The sequence below is a fragment of the Erinaceus europaeus genome, chromosome X (assembly GCF_950295315.1).
Source record: "Erinaceus europaeus chromosome X, mEriEur2.1, whole genome shotgun sequence".
In the NCBI taxonomy this organism is placed as follows: domain Eukaryota; kingdom Metazoa; phylum Chordata; class Mammalia; order Eulipotyphla; family Erinaceidae; genus Erinaceus; species Erinaceus europaeus.
Window position 1 is genome coordinate 80,325,121 of NC_080185.1, and position 22,081 is coordinate 80,347,201.

General features: G+C 37.5%; 1 protein-coding gene across 2 annotated transcripts in view; it reads left to right on the plus strand.

Moving 5' to 3' along the window:
• OPHN1 (oligophrenin 1) overlaps window positions 1–16,669 on the plus strand; it is a 385,226-nt gene extending 368,557 nt beyond the window's left edge. The window contains exons 21-25 of one of the 2 annotated variants that reach the window (XM_060183179.1): window positions 4,422–4,730; window positions 11,745–11,907; window positions 12,906–12,967; window positions 14,652–14,693; window positions 16,057–16,669. In XM_060183179.1, coding sequence (XP_060039162.1) covers window positions 4,422–4,730; window positions 11,745–11,907; window positions 12,906–12,960 — 527 coding nt within the window. In that variant the 3' untranslated portion in view covers window positions 12,961–12,967; window positions 14,652–14,693; window positions 16,057–16,669. The remainder of the gene's footprint in view (window positions 1–4,421; window positions 4,731–11,744; window positions 11,908–12,905; window positions 12,968–14,651; window positions 14,694–16,056) is intronic. The other variant, XM_060183178.1, reaches the window with a different exon arrangement.
• Window positions 16,670–22,081: the final 5,412 nt, after the last annotated feature.

Consider the following 22,081-nt stretch of genomic DNA (forward strand, 5'->3'; position numbering starts at 1 on the left):
GCCCCAATATCAGGACCCATCTTCCTCAGGTCTTGCCTGTCTTTTATTACTGTATATAATTTAAAGTCTATTGTGTCAGAGATGAGAATGGCTTTTCCTGCCTTTTTCGTGGTTCATTACCCTGTATGATAATTTTCCATCCCTTCACTTTAAGTTTTTGTTTTTCTTGTTGGGTCAGGTGGGATTCTTGCAAACAGCATAGGACTGGGTTGTCTCTTCTGAACCATCCTACTCTTGTCATTTAATGGGTGAATTTAAGCCATTGACATTTGTTGATATTATAGATGTAAGGTATTGCAGTAACATAATTCAATGATTTTTTTTTATTTGCTCTGACATATGGCAAGTATTTTGGACATGTTCATTTATAGGAAGTCTTTTTTTTTCTTTTTTTATTATTGGGGAATTAATGATTTACATTCAACAGTAAGTGCAATAGTTTGTACATGCATAACATTCCCCAGTTTACCATATAACAATACAACCCCCACTAGGTCCTCTGAATCCTTCTTGGACCTGTATTCTCCCCACCCCAGAGTCTTTTACTTTGGTGCGATACGCCAATTCCATTTCATGTTCTACTTCTGTTTTCTTTTCTGATCTTGTTTTTCAACTTCTGCCTGAGAGTGAGATCATCCCGTATTCATCCTTCTGTTTCTGACTTATTTCACTCAACATGATTTTTTCAAGGTCCATCCAAGATCGGCTGAAAACAGTGAAGTCACCACTTTTTACAGCTGAGTAGTTTTCCATTCTACAACTTGCTCAGCCACTCATCTGTTATTGGACACCTGGGTTGCTTCCAGGTTTTGGCTATTACAAATTGTGCTGCCAAGAACATATGTATACACAGATCTTTTTGGATGGATATGTTGGACATTTGTTGATATTATAGATGTAAGGTATTTCAGTAACATAATTCAATGATTTTTTTTATTTTCTCTCACATATGGCAAGTATTTTGGACATGTTCATTTATAGGAAGTCTTTTAGAACCTCTTTCAGGGAAGCATTGTGACCTCCTTTAACTTTTTTTTTTTTTTTTGGTCTGGTTTTTATCCCTCCATCTAGTCTGAATGAAAGTCCTAGCCTTGGTTGAAACCATTTTTCACTGAAGGCTCGATAGATATCTTGACATTCTCTTCTGGCTTTTAGAGTTTGAGTGGAGAAGTCTGTTGATAATCTTATGGATTTTCCCCCATATGCAACTTTTTTTTTCTTGTAGCCTTTAGGATCCTTTTCTTTATCCTTACTTCTTTTCATTGTAATTATGATGTGTCTTGGTGTATTCAGCTCTGGGTTGATTCCTTTTGGGACTTTCTGGGCCTCTTGAATCTTAATATCCTTTCTGTTATTTAAGGCTGGGAAGTTTTCTTCTTTTATTTCCTCTAGGATGTTTACTTCCCCTTCCTTCCTCTCTTTCTTTCTCTAGTAGACCAACTATATGAGAGTTACTTCTTTTGAGATAATCCCATATGGTTCTGTTGTCTTCACAGTGTCTCTCAGTTTCTTTTTGAGCTCTTTTACCTCCTTCTTAGCTTTCTATAGCTGGCTTAGTTTTCTCTGCCTGGATAATTCTGTTTTCTGTTTCTGTTAATCTGTTTTCCCTTCCCTCAGCTTCTTTCTTCAGTTCAGTTATAGTATTAGCTTATTCTGCCAATTGGCCTTTTAGCTCAGCTATTTCAGTTCTCTAATTACCTCAAGGTAGCTAGTATCAATCTCTTTTTTTTTTTTTAGTTCTTTTATCTCTTTCTTAGTTTTCTCTGGCTCATCCTCTCTCTGGCTAATTCTTTTTTCCTGTTTATTACCTTGCCCTGTTACAGTACTAGCTTGTTCTGTTAGCTGGCCCCTTGGCTCAGCTATTTTGGCTTTCAGTTTTCTAATTACTTTGAAGTAGCTAGTATTTCCCTTGAGAGCCTTATCTGTTGTTTCCCTATTTCTGATAGACTTTTCCTCAATAGCTGTCCTCATTTCTGTGATTAATAAGTCAATTATTGTTTGGAAACTTTATAATTGCTTCTGACTTGTTTGGAGTTTGTTCTGGGCTCCTGTCCTGATTCATTATGGTAGCAGTTTTATTTGCTCTTGATTTGACCATTTTTTTTTATTGATGTGGTTTGTATTTTTCTGTGCTGTCGATCTTCAGTTTTTGTGTTTTGTGTGTACAAGCCATACTAAAGTCTTTTCACAAATGAAGTCACAACCTCAGAAATTACAATCGCAACTGAAGCAAAGATTGATGCTGTTGTTGAAAACCAGTTAGCCAAGCAACACCTCTACTCCAAAAATAAAAACAAACAAAACAAAAAAGGAAAGAAAAGAAAAAAGGCAGAGCAAGAGTAGACAATATCTCAAATCGAGTCAACTATAAATTCCAGATATAGTGGGAAGAGAAAGGAAAGAAAAATCGAAAGAGAGAGGGCCCACTCCGAGTCAGACTTCTTTCACAGATAATTCCCAAACCAGTGCCAATGAATATAGAGAGAAAAAGGAGAAAAAAAGAGTGAAAGGAAAGATATATACTTTTTATCAGGTAGGAGGAAAGAAAAAGTAAAGTGAGAAAAGAGAGCAAGAAAAAAATAATTTACCCCCATCATGGATAGCACACACAGTCACTTGTCAATTGAAAAATTAACACAGTTAATTTAGGTTAACTTGGAGAGGAGGGAAAAGACACAAGCACAAACAATAATAATAATAAAGTAAAATAGTATAAAAAACACTAACAGTCAGTCTGCAAATTACACCACTCCTGATTGGCTGCACACAGCCTTGTCCCCTTCCTAAATCAATCAAAAAGAAGCTATTGCAAAAGCAACTATCAAAAAACTCAGGATGTAGATGAAGGAAGACAGGTAATCTAACACAGACAAGGCTGAGGCCCTGACTGGACAGGAATTGTGTCACTTAAAGAGAGATCCAACCCCCTGCTAAAAGAAAAAAAAAAAGCTTTGCTTGGGGAGATATCCACCTACCTTTAGAAGACACTCCTGCTGAGCCAGGAATCTTGATAAAGAAATTATCTCCACAAGAATCCTGCCAGGAGTGGCAGGTGTGGGAGTTGGTCTTGGGGCGGGTGGGGGGTGGGCGAGAGTGCAGAAAGAAATAGCCAAACCAAAACCCTGGGCAGAATCCCTGTTTCCTCTGTCTTTTTTGGCCTTTGCCAGCCCTAGAATGGATTATAGGACTCTTTTTTGGTGCTACTCTGACCATCCCCTGCTCTTCCCCTCCATCACTGGCCCCAAAATCCTACCCTTACTTGAGGATCCCAGGTTGAAAGCAGCTTCCTTGCAGAGCTCATGCCAGATGTTGTCTCAAAGCTGCCATCTTCTGCCTACTACATTTTTTAATCAAGATTCATATAGGATTGATTTACTTCAACTCACTGACTTTTCATTGAAATAAACAGATTCTTAGTTCTTAACGACTCCATTATGATCTGCAGTTTTCTATCATTATGTGACAGTTTTAGTCCTAAGAGTAGCAATTTTCAGGGTTTGGGGGGGTATTTTATTGTGATTATGATTATAGCTAATAAATTTTTCACTGGGACTTGGAGCTTGAACAATTACTCCATCATTTCTAGAGATATTTTTCTATTAGAGAGACAGAGAGAGAGAAAAAAGAGATACTTGCAGCATTTCTCCATTGCTCAAGACACCTCCTTCCTCCGTATAGGGAACAGTGGCTTAAATCTGTGTCATCACACATGCTAACATGTGAGTTTGGTAAAACCACCCAGCTCCATCCACTATTTTTAATTGATTTGCAACAACAAAAAAAAATTGCATTTACTCCTGTAGTATATTTTTCTAAGAAAAGCATCCTGGGCTTTAATTAATTTTTTAAGCTTAAAATACAATTTACAACACTTAAGAAACGTGTTAATGTGATTGGGAACTACAGGAGATAAGCTGATTAACCAGATTTTTCTTTTTGAGGATGGTGAATAATGTTAAATTATGTTAAACTTATTAACTGATGTGTGATATACCTTAAGAAAATACTCTTGAGAAAATAGTGAGAGACCAAAACTGTTGCTCAACAGTAGAGCATATATGCATATATGATATTCTGGGTCTTATCACTCACTATAAAGAGAGAAAATGGTGGATTAATTGATATCTTTATGTAAAATATACAATTGATAGGAGATTCTGAGTCCTATTAAATCATGCATTCCTTTGAATTAAGAATCAATATTTGTATGGTTTTACTGAATTGTAGTTGTAAAAATCAAGTTCAGATCCTGAACTGATAGATACTAAATTAATTGTGGCATGGAGTAAATTATCTTATAGGGCTTCATTGATTTATTTCACAATATACTGTCTTTGAAAATGTGTGAAATTTTCATGTGTAAGAATGAAAAGTTGATTAAGAATTATCAATAACTTATCTTAGTTTAAACTTTTTCCTAGATGTAATCCAACATCAAACACCCAATGGTGCTATCGCCAGCAATATAGATATGTCCAAGCCACCACAATACTCTAAGCTGTCTGTTCAGAGGAGTGGAGAAGCTAATACTGAGAGGAAGTCCCCAACTCGACCTGGTTCAGATGGCAAGTTGGAGTCTTTGCCTGAGGTCGATGTGGGGAAATTGTCTAAGCTGCAAGATTTTGGAATCAAGGCATTGCCAAAGGCTACCAATGGACCTGGGCTTGTGAAGGCTCCCTCTTTCCACATAAAAAGACTAGCTCCTCGCCCCTTGGTTCACTACAAAGAAGGTAAGTGTTTGAGAATACAGTGACACCCAGAGTAGAGTCGACTTAATCTTCACTTTGAGAGCTTTGTTAGTTGGAGATATTTATGTAGATAACAGTTTCAGTTTATCACCACTAATATTGTAATGGTGGGGAAAAATAAAAGTTATTCATAATACTTGCTAGAATGTAAACTCCTTGTGGGCAAGGATTTGGGAACCATGTTACTTACTTTTGTATGCAAAATACTTAGAAAAATTCCTAACTGGTACTCATTATTTGTTAAATAAATTAATAGTGATAGTACTTAACTAATGTTATTATTATTAATATTGCCATTCATAGTGTCTCCTTTGTGCCTGACACTGACATGTGCTGACATACTAATTTGAATCCTCACCATATTGCTGTGAAGAGTGTATTATCACTTTTTTTAAATACTAGAAACTGAAACTTAGGAGTTTTGGTTTTCTAAATGACTTACCAAAGGTTTATGACTATAATGGTAGAGCTTGTCAAGTTTGGGCAAATACTAATACCTGGGTTCTTCCTAATGAGGCAGAACTATCATATTGCCTTCCTATAAGAAGCTTCTGATCTATTCTTCACTCACCCTTTACAGTTCAGTGGTTATAGAGACAAAGGGTTACAGCTTCTGAAAAACTCAGAACTTCTAGAAATATTGTGAAATTTAAGATTTGTAATTTAATTGACCACTACATGTGAAGACTCATATTAGGGTGTTAGGAATGATCTAAAGAAGACTTGGGAGATTAGTATTCTAGAAGATAGTATGCATTTGGTTCCACAAAGATTAGATTCAAATTTTGGCCATTTTACTTTCTAATTAGTGGACCTAGAAAGCACGCTGTGTTTTATTCCAAAAATATTCAACGTGTTTCATAATATAAAAAATATGAGAAAGGGAGTCAGGCTGTAGCGCAGCGGGTTAAGCGCAGGTGGCGCAAAGCACAAGGACCGGCATAAGGATCCTGGTTCGAACCCCGGCTCCCCACCTGCAGGGGAGTCGCTTCACAGGCGGTGAAGCAGGTCTGCAGGTGTCTATCTTTCTCTCCTCCTCTCTGTCTTCCCCTCCTCTCTCCATTTCTCTCTGTCCTATCCAACAACGACAACAACAGTAATAACTACAACAATAAAAAACAACAAGGGCAACAAAAGGGAATAAATAAATAAAATAAATATTAAAAAGAAGAAAAAAAGAAACAAAAAAATATATGAGAAATTTAAAATTAAGAATAACTTTTTCAGTGTTTAATGAGAGTTTGGCCCCTATCTAAATGCTAATGAAATGAGAGTAAAACACAAAAATTGCTCATTCCCTTGTGACTAATTCTCTTCGATTCTTGAATATAAGCTAAAAAAATGAGGTTGAGAGGTGAAATGGTAAGCAAATAGAGAGATGAAAAGAGTATTGGTAAGCTAAATGTTGACCATGAAGCTTTACATACTGGTTGGAGCAATGTCACAAATTTGGTTCCAAACTTTCTAGAGAAAAACTTGAATAATCATATTAGTCTAACAGTTCAGGTAACAATACGTCAGTTGTTCAGATATAGCATATGTTATAAGTAGTCAAATTAGTAGGTCTCCAATCCCATCTCCCTTTTTCTATCTCCCTGAGATACGCTTCTTTAGGGAAGTAGATAAATGAAATCACAATTATTTGTAGATAGCTACTACATAAATCAGAGCTTTAACTTTGGTGAATTTGCTAAGAAATCAGCTAAATTTCTGATGGGCTCTGAACCTTCTCCCTTGCTACCTTCTTCCCTCTTACTATCTACAGTCCTCCTGACTTTGGATCCCACTCTAATGATATCAAAATAATTCCAAGTATCAAAGCAAACATCAGTTAAGCAACTGTTACAAATCTCTGATCCTGAGCTCTGATACCTGTTAACTTCTTTTTTTAAATTTCTTTTATTATTTATTATTTTTTATTTATAAAAAGGAAACATTGACTAAACCATAGGATAAGAGGGGTACAACTTCACACAATTCCCACCACCAGAACTCTGTATCCCATCCCCTCCCTTATAGCTTTCCTATTCTTTAACCCTCTGGGAGTATGGACCCAAGGTCATTGTGGGATGCAGAAGGTTGAAGGTTCTGTAATTGCTTCCCCACTGAACATGGGCTTTGGCAGGTTGATCCATACTCCCAGCCGGTCTTTCTCTTTCCCTAGTGGGGAAGGGCTCTGGGGAGGCAGAGCTCCAGGACACATTGGTAAGGAAGTCTGGTTGGCATCATGCTAGCACCTGGAACCTGGTAGTTGAAAAGAGAGTTGACATACAAAGCCAAACAAATTGTTAAACAATCATAGACCTAAAGGCTGGAATAGTTCAGATGAAGAGTTGGGGGGGGGGGGTCTCTGTTTTGTAGATAGCTAGTAGGCATAGTTTAGTTATATTCCAAAGGGCCTGTGGCTATACTAGTATTTTGTGTTTTTTTTTTTTCTGAGTCTGAAATCTGATATGCAGGTGGATCCTAATTATTGTCTGGGGAGATGATGTCATGGCTGGCAGAAGGAACAGAAGGCCTTTTAAATTTCTTTATTGGGTGATTATGTTTTACATTTGACAGTAAATACAATAGTTTGTACATGCATAACATTTTGCAGTTTTCCATATAACAATACAATCCCCACTAGGTCCTCTGTTATCATTTTTGGACCTGTACTCTTCTCCCCCTCCCACCCAGAGTCTTTTACTTTGGTTCAGTACACCAACTCCAGTTCAGGTTCTACTTGTGTTTTCTCTTTTGATCTTATTTTTCAACTTCTGCCTAAGAGTGAGATTATTCCATATTCATCCTTCTGTTTCTGTCTTATTTCAATTACCATTATTTCTTCAAGCTCTATCCAAGATGGGCTGATTAACTTCTTATGCTGGTCAGTGACATGAATACCTTGTAGTCGTCAGTCCATTTTAGATTTGTTGTCCAATGCTTTGTCTACCACCCTTCAGATCAGTAGACAACGTCAATATTTAATGACTTTCTCTTCATTGTCAAATATTAGTTTAATTATAATATGCTCTGGCAAGATGTTTGGAATGATTTCTGTACTCTTACAGTAATTAATGCTGTCTTTGTGGCCAAAATGTGGTCTCTCCTTGAGAATGTTCCATGTGGACTCAAGATGAATATGTATTCCACTTTCTTGGTTTGAAGATGTCCACTATGTCTAACTTACTCATCTCTTCATATAATTCTCACACTTAAAAAAATTATACATAGTTTATCTATTTGAGTGAGTGTGGTGTTAAAATCTCCTACTATTTATTACTAATGTATTTTTTCAGCTTTCTCAGTAGATACTAGATATATTTGATGCCCCCTCATTGCATGCACAGATGTTAATTATTATCATGTCCTCTTGACTGATTGATCCCCAGAGAATTATATAATGTCCATTCCCGTCTATTATTCCTTTATTTTATATATTTTTACTAGCGATTTCATAATGATTAAAAACATTGTAAGATATGAGGGGTACAATTCCATTTAATTCCTACCACCAGAATTCCATTATCCCATCCCCTCCACTGGAAGGTTCCCTCTTCTTTATCCCTCAGGGAATATGTATCAAATTCTTCATGGGATTTAGAAGGTGATAGGTCTGGCTTCTGTAATTGCTTCTCTGCTGAGCATGGTTGTTTGCAGGTTGATCCATACCCCCAGCCTATTTCTATTTTTCTGTGGTGGGATAGGGGTATGGGGAGATGAGGTTCCAAGACACATTAGTGAGTCATCTGCCCAGGGAAGTCAGGTTGGTATCATGGTAGCATCTCTAATTTGGTGGCTGAAAAACATTAAGATATAAAAGCAGAACAAATTGTTTAATAGTCAGGAACCTAAAAGTAAGAATAGAGCAGGTGGAACTAAGGCTCTTTGTGTGGGAAGAAACTAGGAAGTCCATTTTGTGTATATTCTAAGGGGCGCATGACTTTAGTAGTTTTGCTTGAGCTGATAGTTAACATGCAGGTGGGCTAAAAGTATTGTCTGGGAAAATGGTGTCAGAGTTGGGAATAGGACTAGAGAGCTGGATCAGGGCAGAGAGTAGCTGTCAAATATTGGTAAAGTATATAAGTACCATTAATTGTAAACCCCATCAATGTGACCTGAGGCTCATATCTGTTCATATTTAGCATAGGAGCCTATGTAACCTCTGCATCCCTGTTAATTTGTGTCTTGTGTCAGATATGAATATAGCTGTCCCTTCCTTTTTATGTGGTCAATGATTTTTATGAGTTTTTTTTCTTTTCATCTTGAGCCTTTTTGTTCTATAGAGTTAGGTGTGACTACTGCAGACAGCAGAACCCACCCATATGCTGTCTCCAGTAGTCACACTTGTTTCTTGATCCATTCTCTTAAGCTATGCCTTTTTATAGTTGAATTCAGGTCAGTAACACTGAGCGATTTTATAAATTTAAGATATTTCACTGTTACTATTTTAAATTTGTCTTGGGTGTGCTTATGTGTGGCCTTTTATTTTTATTGTTTCTAGAAGTTAGTGTAGAATTTTTCTGTAGAGATTTGGTGATAATTGATTCCATCAAATTTTTCTGGTCTGAGAGGTTTTTATTTCTCCATGTAGTCTAAGTGACAGTCTGACAGGGTATAGTATTCTTGACTAAAAACCTTTCTCATCGAGCATTTAATATGTATCATTTCTTTCTCTTCTGAATTTTATAGTTTCTTTTGAGAACACTGCTGATAATCTTATCTGATTTCCTCTGTACCTAACTCTTCACTTTTCCTCTTGCTCCCTTTAGGATCCTTTCTTTATCTTTAGTGCATGACCATTTAATTTTTATATGGCTTGGTGTATGTAGATTTGGGTCAAGTTTATTTGGGACTCTGAGCTTCTTGAATCTTTATACCCTCTCTATATCAGATCATATTAGAGTATCTTATACTCTCTATATAGATCAGTAGCCATTATGCATATTCAACATTCATGGAGGTTCCCACTGCAGGCACAGATCACATTAGGTTATAGAAGATGGTTGTGGCTGAAAGTTTTGGCCACAGACACTTGAAGGCCAGGGATGCATACCTGAACTTCCATAAAATTCAGGAAAAAAATATGATGGTTCTTTTCACAAATGAGGTCACAAACCTCAGAAAGTACAACAATAGCCACTGAATCAAATATTGGTGCAGTTTAACCAAAGCCAGTTAGCCAAGCAACACCTACAGTCCAAGAACACAAGCAAACAAAGCAAAAAGAAAAAGAAAAAAAGACAAAGCAAGAGTAGACAATTACACAAATCAACTGTCCACTATAAATTCTAGAAATAATAAGAAGAGAAAGGAAAGGAGAAAAAAGAGAAAGATAGATGCAGAGAAAGAGTCCACTCTGAGCCAGACTTCTTCCAGAAGATAATTCACAAATGAGTGCCACTGAATACAGGAGGAAAAACAAAAAAAGAAGAAAAAAAAACAGTGAAAGGAAAGAGATTTTTTTGGATAAGCTAAGAGGAGAGAAAAAGGGAGAAAATCAATTTATTCCCACAATGGATAGTACACCCAATCACCTATCAATGGAAAAAGCAACAACAATTAATTTTGGTCAACCTGGAGAGAGAAGAGACACATGCATATAATAATAATAGTAAAATAAAATAGAATAAGAAACCTAACAGTCAGTCTGCAGCTTAGATGACTCCAGATTGGCTGCACACAGCCTTGTCCCCTTTCTAAACCAGTCAAAAACAAACAATTGCAAGAAGCAAATATCAAAGAAACTCCAGAAGTAAATCAAGGGAGATTTACCAGTCTTTCCCAGGCAAGACTAAAACCCTGATTGGTCAGGAATTGTGTCACTCAGATAGAGCTCCAGCCCCCTTCAAAAAGAAAGAAAAAATAGTCTTTGGTCAGGGAGATATCCCCTTCCCTTGGATGATACCCTGCTGAGCCAGGAATCTTGAAAAAAAAAAAAAAAAGAAAGATTAGCTCCACAGGAAGCCAGACAGCAGCAGCTGGCCATCCAGCATGAGGTGCTATTGTTGTTGTTATTGTTGGGGGGGTGGTGGTGATTGCAGAACTAGCCAAGCCCATGAGTGGGTTGTAGGACTTTTCTTTGGTATCACCCTGGCCACCCCTCGTTCTCTCCATCCACCTCTGACCCAAAAATCTTACCCTCACCTGAGATTCCCAGGTTGAAAGCAGCTTCCTTCCAGAGTTCACACCAGGTATTGTCTCTAAGCCGCCATATTGGCTCCACCAGAATACAATGGTTCTTAGCAGTAGCCCTTAGAGCCTTAGTTTGTCATTCAGGTATGAAGGTGATGAGAGGTCTGTTGGTTCCAGGACTCCTAGTGTAAACAAACATAAGACATGTCTCAGGCGTGATTGGATCTGTTACTCTGAAGGGTGTCATCCTGACATAGGTGAGAGAGATTGAGGGTATCTGTAGGTGATCCTGAGGTGTGTGGGTCTCCTGTTCTCAAACTGTGGTAAAAAGCAGATAAACAGAAGAACTACAATAAGTCATGGGATAAACAAAAAGGGAAACAGAAGTATGGGGTAGAAAGGTGAATTAATAGACTGCTATAATAGTTAAGGCATAAATGAAAAAGACCTGAGTTTTGGTGATGATGAATTATCAAATTGAAATTAATAATAAATAATTGAATAAATGCCTAGTATGTTCCAAGAACCTCTAGACATATTAGGAACTCACTAAATTCCCTTACAGTAATTAAGGTAGTGTATTATTGATCTTTATTAAGTAATGAGGAAATACACATAGCAAATAAATGTGACATAGCAGACACACACACACACACACACACACACACACACACACACAATGATTTCCCAAATACTATATAAATCTAGACTTTCTGGAAGAGTTACCAGAAAAAAATCTAAAGCTCTAAGTAATCAAGAAACAGATAGGGACCATGGGAAAGGAGTAGACCAAAATAACTTTATAATGGGTGCCTTTGCTAATGGATAGTGTTCCATTTCGCTAACCAGCCAATTTTTTCATATTGTTTTCTCTTCCAGGAGACTCTGACAGTTTCAGCAAAGTGAGGCCTCCAGGAGAAAAGCCAACCATCATACGTCCCCCAGTGAGACCTCCTGACCCTCCTTGCAGGGCTACTACCCAGAAATCACAACCAAAGTCAGATATTGGAATGGGCAATACAGAAGATATCACATCATCTGTGTAAGTGGAGTTATTACTCAACCCCGACATAAGGCTCATCTTAGATCATCAGAAATGCTTTCAGTATTACCATCATGGTGGTGAAAAATTTACAATACACTACTGGGTACCATTGACTTAATAGTCTAGGGGAATGTTGCAGATCAATCCTATTTGGAATGTTTTACACAACACTCAAGACTAAGAGGTTTTCCCAAAGCAGAAAAGTTTGGATCTTAGTACCTCAATTTTTCACAGCTTCTCTGATATTTGCAGGTTGAAATATTTACTTTCTCTTTCAATCTTTATTTCTCTGGAAACTTTTATTATTTTATCATTATTTTTATTGTTGGTTTAAATACTTTTTTATTGAACCAACAATGATTTATAACATTATATAAATTCCAAATGTACAACATTCTCACTCTGCATCTGTAAGCACTACATCATGATGACCACAAAAAATCTAGTTTCCATCCATCACTGTGCACTTGTTGTAATAGTAATTTAATGAGTATTTCAGTCATTGTATTTGTGCCTTAAGGCTCTTTTTATAAACAGAAATATGATGTTTTCTAATCTCTGCAATAACTCAGGTTCTCCAGAGTTATCTTATAGGATAGGAACTGATATGAAGTCCAGAAAGCCTTTCTGTGACAGGGATTCAAGCCAAAGAAATAGTGAGGGAATTTCTAAGTTAGGCTACCATTAGTTTCAAGTGCCAGTCTTCTCTGGCCATGGATACCCTGCCTTATATTTCCTCAACCAATGTCTGGGACCCCTGTCAGCACATTGTCTCCTCATGTTAGTTTTCTTGAGTCTTATTTTCTGGGCTCTGAGCAATTTCACATCAGATATTTAGATTTTTTTTTTTTAAGATCCAAGTTCTTTGCAAGCTAAGACTGGGTCTAGCACGAATGGACCATTTAGTTCATGTTCTCCTATTATGTCTATTGACCACTGGTTCTTACACATATTCCAAAACAACTCATGGGTCTTAGTTGACTTCTGTTTTGCAGAGTGGCTTCCAGGACCAGGTTCTTTGAAAAAGCTTCCCGCAAAACAGGAAGGTAAGAGACAGGTAATAAAAGACAAAACAAACCATTATTCTAAAATTGATTTTTACTTAGAAAAAAATTTTTACAATGTTGTTGTCTCAGGAGTAAAATTTCACATCTCTCCAAAATATGTGCTTGCCTATGTCATCCACCAGATCGCTTTTCAGTAAATACATCTTATTTGTAGTCATACGTTCTCATTTTTTCTGTAGCTCCAGTTCTTTTACTTTCAGTCTCTTTGTAGTTCTGTTCTTTCCCCAACTCTTTCTCTGTCTCTCATCCTATGTCTCTGTATTTATCTTTATCTTTGTCATTCTATTTGGCTTTCACACTATTTCTCTGTCTTTCATTGTCAGCTTATGTTTCTTTTTGTATTTTCTGTTGATACTTATGTCTATTCTCCTATCTTTGTTTCTTTGTCTTCTTATCTTTGCCTTACTCATCTTTATTTTGCCATTGTCTCTTCAGTCTCAGAATCCATTGTGTCTTTGCCTCTCTTGCCCAGTTTCCCACCTGGAGGGAAAATTATACAAACTTTAAACTGAAGAAAAAAAAAAGAAGAAAGTCATCAAGCATAAACAAAACATAAAGTTTCTTGGAAGATAGAACATCTCATGCAAGACATTCAGGACATGATCAGTGTTCCATCTTGACCATAAAGTTGGTATAAAAAAGAGAAGCTTCACAAGCAGTAGAACAGGTGTCTCTCTTTCTCTCCCCATTTCTACTTTCACTCTCAATTTCTCTCTGTCTTATCAAATAAAGGTAAAAAAGTAAAAATGACCACCAGAAATGGTGGATTGGTTGTGCAAGCACCAAGCCACAGCAATAACTTTGATGGTAAAAAAAAAAAGTTTGCTTGATCAATTTTAGATATTATGTTATGAAGACCCTGTGGCACATCCAAATAGACATGTCCACTGGATGACTGTAACTTATACTTGTAGTTGCCATTGATCCTAAATAGATTTAGTGGTAGAACTATTGAGTATAGTAACTATATGTCACCACAGTGGCATTCACATATATTATAATGCATATATGAGCAGCAGCCCTTTATGAAAGGGATTAGTAGTATATGGTAATGATTGGAACCATGGATGGGAATAATATAACACATGTAGTAAAAGTGTACACACACTGAAGACAGATGAGATAAAAAATCAACAGGACATAGTTCTGGGACATTCTGACCATTCTATATAGGGCTCAGTTCTCTAGTATTTGCTCTTCTCTCCATCTGTCACTAAAGTCTAGTATTTAGGACTGATGTAAGCAAGCTAGGAGGCTTGACAAGTCTGGTTTGGTCAGTAAGGCAAAGAAGATTCATGTTTCACATGACTTCGTCCTCCATCCTTTTTCTTCTTTTTGTAAATAACCACAGAGAATAGTCTCTAGTTTTTGCAGTTTCTACTAGCTTTCTTTAACATCACTGTAGTCTTTTTTTTTTTAACATCACTGTAGTCTTACAATAATACTCTTGCATCTGAAATATTCCTTTGTGTTTGGAACACTGCTCTTCTGCCTGCCTGAGAGGAAGCCCAAATTACAAATATGGAGCTAGATCCTTTGAATATCTAGATTAAATCTCTCCCGCCAAGATTTCTTCTTTGTCTTTGGTCTGTAAGAATCACCCATCCCCTTCCTTTTGCATTTATCAGTTATTATTTCTAGTCTTATTAAATATATTTCCTCCTTTACCTACAGTTGTCAAGGAAGACTGACTGGAGATGAGAGTTGAGGCAATAGGTATGTAATTTGCACATAATCTTTTATACATAATCTTGTGTGATATCTAAGATTTTTAGACTAAAGTACTATGTAGAGGCAGAAATTGGGAAATTATCTTCATGCTTCTGTTCATTACCTTATGATTACCAAAACCTTAAACATACTGGCTTTGATTCTTGAGATTGGAGAATATGGAGTATTTTTTTTCTTTTTTTACTTTTTATATTTGGGGGATTAATTCTTCTTCTAGCGTTTGCCCTTCTTCCATAGCCAGTCAACAGCGTCAGGTTGAAAGCTGTCAGGAGCTGCTTGTTGCTGGCTTTGAAAGTGACTGGGATCCATGTGGATTCAGTAGACTAGGAAGGAGCGTCAGTTTCCCCAGTTGAATGGGTACTCATGGGATGCACCACGAGAAGGTCGATCCAATGCATCCCAATGATTTACCATAAATACAGTTGTAGGGCTGGGTGGTGGTGCACCTGGTTGAGTGCACTTGTTACAATGCACAAAGACCTGGGTTCAAGCCCCCAGCCCCCACCTGTAAGGGACTGCTTTGTGAGTGGTTAAGCAGTGCTGAAGATGTATTGGTCTCTCTCCATCTGTATCTCCCCCCTTCACTTTCAATTTCTGTCCATCTCTATCCAATAAATAAATATAGATAATACAAAAAATTAAAAAGTTACACAGTTTTGGGTACATGTGTAAAATTTATCAGTTTTCTGTAAAAACATTCTCACCTCAGCTTTCTCCACCATCATGCACCAGGACTTGAATGCTACCCCCGTTAAATCTCCTTCTTTCATTTTTAATTCTCCTTCCCCAATCAAACTATAATAAAGCTTTATAAATTTGCTTCAAACCAAGTTCATTAGAATGTGATAGTTCAGATTTTGGACTAATACATTTCCTACTCTGAACCTCTACTTACAAGTCTTTCAAATGAACTCTATAACCTGGAAATTCCTGTCCTGGAATATCCTAAGAAAACGAACATACCAATCTAAAGAGATCTTTGTATACTTATGTTCGTAGTAGCACAATTTGTAATAGCCCAAGCTTAGAAACAAAGTAGGTGACCAACACCAGATGTGTTGCTTAGAAAGTTGTAATATATAATATAATATATATATATATACATATATATATGTATATATATATATATATATATATATTCACGCACGCACATGCACAAGTTGGTGGGGAAGATAATCTTAGAGGCTTCTGATTTCTTTGCAGATGTTAGTAGTCTTGGACCTATTTTTTTGGAATTTGTATTGTAGAAACCTTTTTCTAGTCACCTTTGTTGCTCACCAGATTAGCTATCAAAAATGATGCATCTGCTTGACCAGCCCTATTTCTTACTCTTTTCTATCCTTTTCAGGTTTTAAAAGCCTGGGACCCAGGAGACTCTTTTCAGTTCTGGAATGATCATCTTCAAACTTTTATTTGCTGAGTGATTTTGTACTGAAGAGCAACTTCTTCTTTCCCCCATAACTTCAGAGTCTGGGGCACTGAAATAAAAGGGGTGCATGTCCTAGAAATAGGTTTATTTCTCCTTTACATTATCAATCCATTCCTTTATAAGTTCTTCTTGAACTCATATATGGTGTGAAGACTGAAATGACACTACCCACTCACCTGAATTGAAGAGAAGAACAGTTTTCAACTCCTCTCTGTACTTACCAGATCTTCACAAAGCCAACAAATTCTGAAGGATTATGAGTAATGACTCATACTTACCCTGAACTGAGAGCTAATTGATTTGGAGCCATTACTTACCTTAAAAGTAAGAGAAAAAGAATGTTTGCTGAACAATGAAGAATTTTTACATGTATCTTACTGAGGATATGGACCTTAATGCTAACTTGAATTCTGGTACTGCAAAGTATTGCCAAGAACTTTTCTTTTCTGTTTCATTCCCATGCAACTCCTACATGTGGACTCAAAAAGGTGACCTTACTGCTTCAAAACACGCTTTGCATGTCAAATTCTAAGTCTGTTTGGGTTATTATCCTCCCTGTTTCTTCCTCTTCAAGCAATCAGAAAGGTGTCTGACTTGTCCTGACTTTGAGCCTGGCCCCCAACTTGAGGAAGCGTCAGTATTGTGGTGTCTTTCCCTCTAGCTTACTGTTTCTCAATTTCTGTATGAAAAAAAATCATCCCGGGGTGATGAAACACTAGCAGTGGCCAAAAACAAACAAGCAAAAATAAACAAAATCTGGAGGCTTTTTTCCAAACATTTTTTTTAATTTTTATTTATAAAAAGGAAACACTGAAAAAAACAATTCCCATAAGTCCATATTCCATCCCCTCCTCTGATAGCTTTCCTATTCTTTATCCGCCCTGGGAGTATGGACCTAGGTTCATTATGGGGTACCGAAGATGGAAGGTCTGGCTTCTGTAATTGCTTCCCCACTGAACATGGACATTGGCGGGTCGATCTGTATGCATACAGAGAGACGTGTGGGCAAAAAGACTGAATGGAAGAAAGGCTGGGATATTCTATGTACTTGTAAGGCTCGGCCTTCATTTACTTTCTTTTTATTATTGTTATTATTATTATTGATTTGATAATGATCTACAAGACCGTAGGATAAGAGGGGTACAGTTCCATACAGTTCCCACCACCAGAGTTCTATATCTTATCCCCTTCACTGGAAGTTTCTTATTTTCATTTTTGGGTAAAGTGCTGGGAAGAATTTTTAAGACGGATTGAGACCAGGGATGTATCACTGCTTCATGTTCCCCTTCTCCAGATAAGTTCACATTTATCTCCTTAAAGATGCAGTCTTTTTTTTTCTTTTTTTATTAGTGTTTTAATATTGATTTACAAAATTATGACATAATAGGAGTACAGTTCTACATCATTCCCATCACCAGAGCTCTGTGTCTACATATCCTCCATTGGAAACCACTACAGTCCTCTCAAGGTCACAGATAAGGGTTATTATTGATATATTTGCCCATTTTTTCTAGGTCTTGTCTGCTTTTCCTTTCTAATTCACACTTACCTACACCTATTACTACTTCCAGATGTATTTTTTTCCTCTTCTCTTTCCAGGTACTGATGGAATTGGAGTTCTCCAACATTTACTCCTCTAGGACTATGGACAAAATATTTTTAATTTAATTTTTAATTTGTGATTTAATAATGGTTAACAAGATTGTAAGATAACAGATACAATTCCACACAGTTTTTACCACCAGAGTTCTGTGTCCTATACCCTCCACTAGAAGCTTCCCTATTCTTTATCCCTCTGGGAGCATTGACCCAGGATCATTATGAGGTGCAGAAAATGGAAGGTCTGGCTTCTGTAATTGCTTCTCCACTGGACATGGACATTGGCAGGTCAATCCATACCCCTAACCCATTTCTGTCTTTCCTTAGTGGGGTAGGGATCTGGAGAGGTGAGACTTCAGACACATTGGTGAGGTTGTCCGCCTAGGGAGCTAAGCATGGAATCATAGTAGTATCTGCAACTTAGTGGCTATAAAGTGGTAAGATATAAAGTAGGACAAAATGTTTAATAAATGGGAATCAAAAAGTAGGAGTAGAACATATAAGAATAAGCATACTAGGTCAGAAATAGCATATATATGGGCCTTGGGTCAGATGAATGAGGTTAACAGTTAATTATATTTTTGTATTTTCTTTAAGTTTGGGAGCTGCTTTCTGCCCTAATCCACCTTTCTCAACTCTGACACCATCTTTCCAGATAATATTTTTTGTTCACCTTCATGTTAGCTATCAAGCTCAAGCAAAAATTACTAAAGCCATGGGTCCTTAGGTGGAAGCAGTTTTTCAACAAATGTCCATGGATTCAGGAACTTCATGAATGGTATGCATATTATAAGTGGTATGCAGATTTCTACAGTAATGTGTCTTCTCTAGAGATATGGTACATAATATTCTACTGAATTTTAAATTAATCTGTGATTAAATAATGGTTAACAAGGACAGTTCTTTAGATACTCTTTTACAGCCCACAAAGTATTTGATTGGAAGTTCATTTCAAAATCATTTAGTCTAGCTGCCTATTTAACCTTTGAAAAACAAGCAGAACAAGTTAGAAGTCATGTCTAAACAAGAGTCTAGATTCCTGAGCTGCTATGCAAAGTCCTTTCTATTATTTCATACTCATATAACTTTATTAGTCATCATCATTTGGGTGAATTGACTTTCTTCCTATTTCATGATGGTCATACTTTAGTCACCAATTAGAAAACATCCCAACAATACTGCCTTGTGGTTTCCCTCATTTGTCATTTCAATCATTGGAATTGAACTAAAAAGTGAGTAAAAAAATCGGAGTTGTAGAAATTTCTAATTCCTATTTGTCAGTGTAAGAGAAAAGTTTTCCTACCTGCAGACTTCTGGCAAAGTCCTGCTAGAGTACTGACTATAAGACTGAGAAAGAAGCATAAACATAGTAAAAAAAGGAGCTTGGAGAATGAGGATGATGGATTGACAAGAGATGAGAATGAGAGAATATGAAAATTCACATCCAAACCAACTTTCAGATGCATTTGCGACAATATGACTGAAAGGCTATAGTCACTTTAAAGACTGAAATTACTCTTAACATGGTTTATCAATAATTTAGAAATATTCGGGGGAGTCGGGTGGTAGCAAAGCGGGTTAAGCTTAGGTAGTGCTAAGTGCGAGGACCAGCATAAGGTTCCCAGTTGGAGCCCCCGGCTCTCCACCTGCAGGGGAGTCCTTTCACAAGCGGTGAAGCAGGTCTACAGGTGTCTTTCTCTCCCCTTCTGTCTTCCCCTACTCTCCATTTCTCTCTGTCCTATCCAATGACGACAATAAAACCAACAAGGGAAACAAAAGGAAATAAATAAATATTTTTTAAAAGAAATATTGGAGTGAAAATTATATCATTGACAGTGAAGACATGCCCAGGTAATCTCACTCTCAGCTTTAACCTGTCCTAAAGTGTATGTTGCTAAGCAACCAGGAGCAAGAGAGCCCAAGTAGCCATTATTATACTTTTGCTCACCAATAAAAGGAATCTGTGTGAAGCTGAGAAGCAAGAGCCAATAGGCCTTCAGTACATTCGACAATGGTAAAGATAAGATTTCAATTACCACTACAAATATTAGAAGAAAATTGTGCTAATTAAAGCCATAATGATCCCAGTGGAACATGTAGAAAATAAATGTACAACAGTAATTAGATGTCTGTGTTAACTAGGACACTACTCAAGAGAATGGCCTCGATGAGGGTAGGGAGCAGTGGCTGACTAGCCTGTGCATGTCTGGTGCTATACACAAATAATATCAGGCAATGAACCTCAGTAGGACAGGGTGTTCACACACATCACTGTGTGCAAGAACCCCAGTTCCCATCTGCAGGGAGAAAGTTTCATAAGTGGAAAAGCAGGGTTACAGTGTCTCCTCTTTACCTCCTCCTCTCTCAGTTTCTCTTCATATCTCTCTCTCTCTATCTATCTTTCCCTCCAGGGTTATCACTGGGACTTAGTGCCTACACTACAAATCCACTGCTCGTGGTGGCCATTTTTTCCCATTTTGCTGGACAGGACAGGACAGTGAAATTTAGAGAGGGGGGAGATAGAAAGGGAAAGAGATAGACATCAGAAAGCCTGTTTGACTGCTCAAGAGCTTCTCCTGCATGTGGGGAACCCAGACTCGAACCCAGATCCTTGCGTGAGTTCTTGCGCTTAGTACTGTGTGTGCTTAGCTAGCTGGGTGTGGCACTGCTGATGCCTCTCAATTTCTGTTTCTATGTAAAATAAATATATAAAGAAATAATAATAATAGAAAATATACCTCAGCATCTTTCCTTTCACCCTCTTATTTAAAGAGCACAAGATTCTTAGGCACACTTGATATTGAATAAGAATGCCTTAACCTGGGACTGATAGCTAAATCATCATTTGGAAGAGGCTATGAAAAAGAGGTAATAATTCAAAAATATCAACTGTAGGAAATTACTTGCATATCGAACAGGCCATGGCCGGTGCACCGCTATGTTCCATCGCTGGGGAGCCAGAGACAACCCGAACTGCCCCTGCAGCTACAGACAATGACCCACATAGTCAACGACTGCCACCTCTCCAGATTCAAAGGAGGTCTCGAAACTTTACATCAGGCTCAACCTGACGCTGTTGACTGGCTACAGAAGAAGGGCAAACGCTAGAAGAAGAACTTGCATATCTTGAGCAGCAGGCTGAAGGAACCTTTAAATCGTGAACTGAGAGTGATCATATTTATTTCCTTGATTTTTAAAAACATTTTATTTATTAATTAGAGGGATAGGAGGACAGAGAAAGAACCAGATATCACTCTGGTACATGTGCTGCTGGGGATTGAACTCAAAACCTCATACTTGAAAGTCCAGCACCTAATCTATTGTGCCACCTCCCAGGCCACTATAATAAAATTTCTTAAATGAGCGCCAAGATCTTCATATATAATATTTCATTTAATATTTTAAAATATTTTATTGTATTTATTTAGTTTGGATAGAGACAGAGATAAAATGAGAGGGGAACAGAGAGAGGGAGAGAGAAAGAGAAATATCTACAGTACTGACCACTCATGAAACTGTAGGGGAGCTTAAATCCTTGCACATTATAACATGCATACTTTACCAGATTTGCCACCACCCAGCCCCTCTCATTTAATATTTTTTTGTTTTTTGAATTCACATGATTCCCATCACTAGAGTTCTGAATCTTCACTCTCCCCACTGCAATCCACCACAATTCCCCTAAAGTTGTAGATATGGGCCAACCATCTTCTCTACAACTATCTGTCCACATTTATACAAAGTTACCCCTTCTTTTCCTGATTCAATCCTCTCTTTCCCTCTAAACCACTCATGACATCAAAGCTACCTCCATATGTCCTTCTCCTTTTCCTTCTCTCTCTCTGGGTGCTGATGGAGCTGGAATGCATAGTCCCCTTATCTTCATCCTATCACATCCCCCCCGCTGGGAGTATGGATCAAGGTTGTTTATGGGGAGAAGAAGGTAGGAGTTCTGGCTTCTGTAACTGCTTCTCTGATGAGCATGGGCTTTGACAGGCCGATCCACACCCCCAGCCTGTTTCTATCTTTCCCTAGTGGACCATATCACTGGAGATTCAAGGGTCCAGGTCACATGGGTGAAGTCATATGCCCAGAGAAGTTGGAGTAGAGTCATGGTATCACCTGTAACTTGTTGTCTGGAAGGTGGCATGACTTAAGTTGAGACAAGATGGTTAATGAACAGGAACCAGAATGTAAGATCAGAGCAGATGAGATTAGGGACTTTAGGGTAGAAGAAAGCTAGGGAAACCATTTTAGGTATGTTCCTGGGGGCATACAACTATAATAGTTTTGCTTAAGTTTGGTAACTAACCTGATCTCATTTAATCTTTACAACAATAATTAA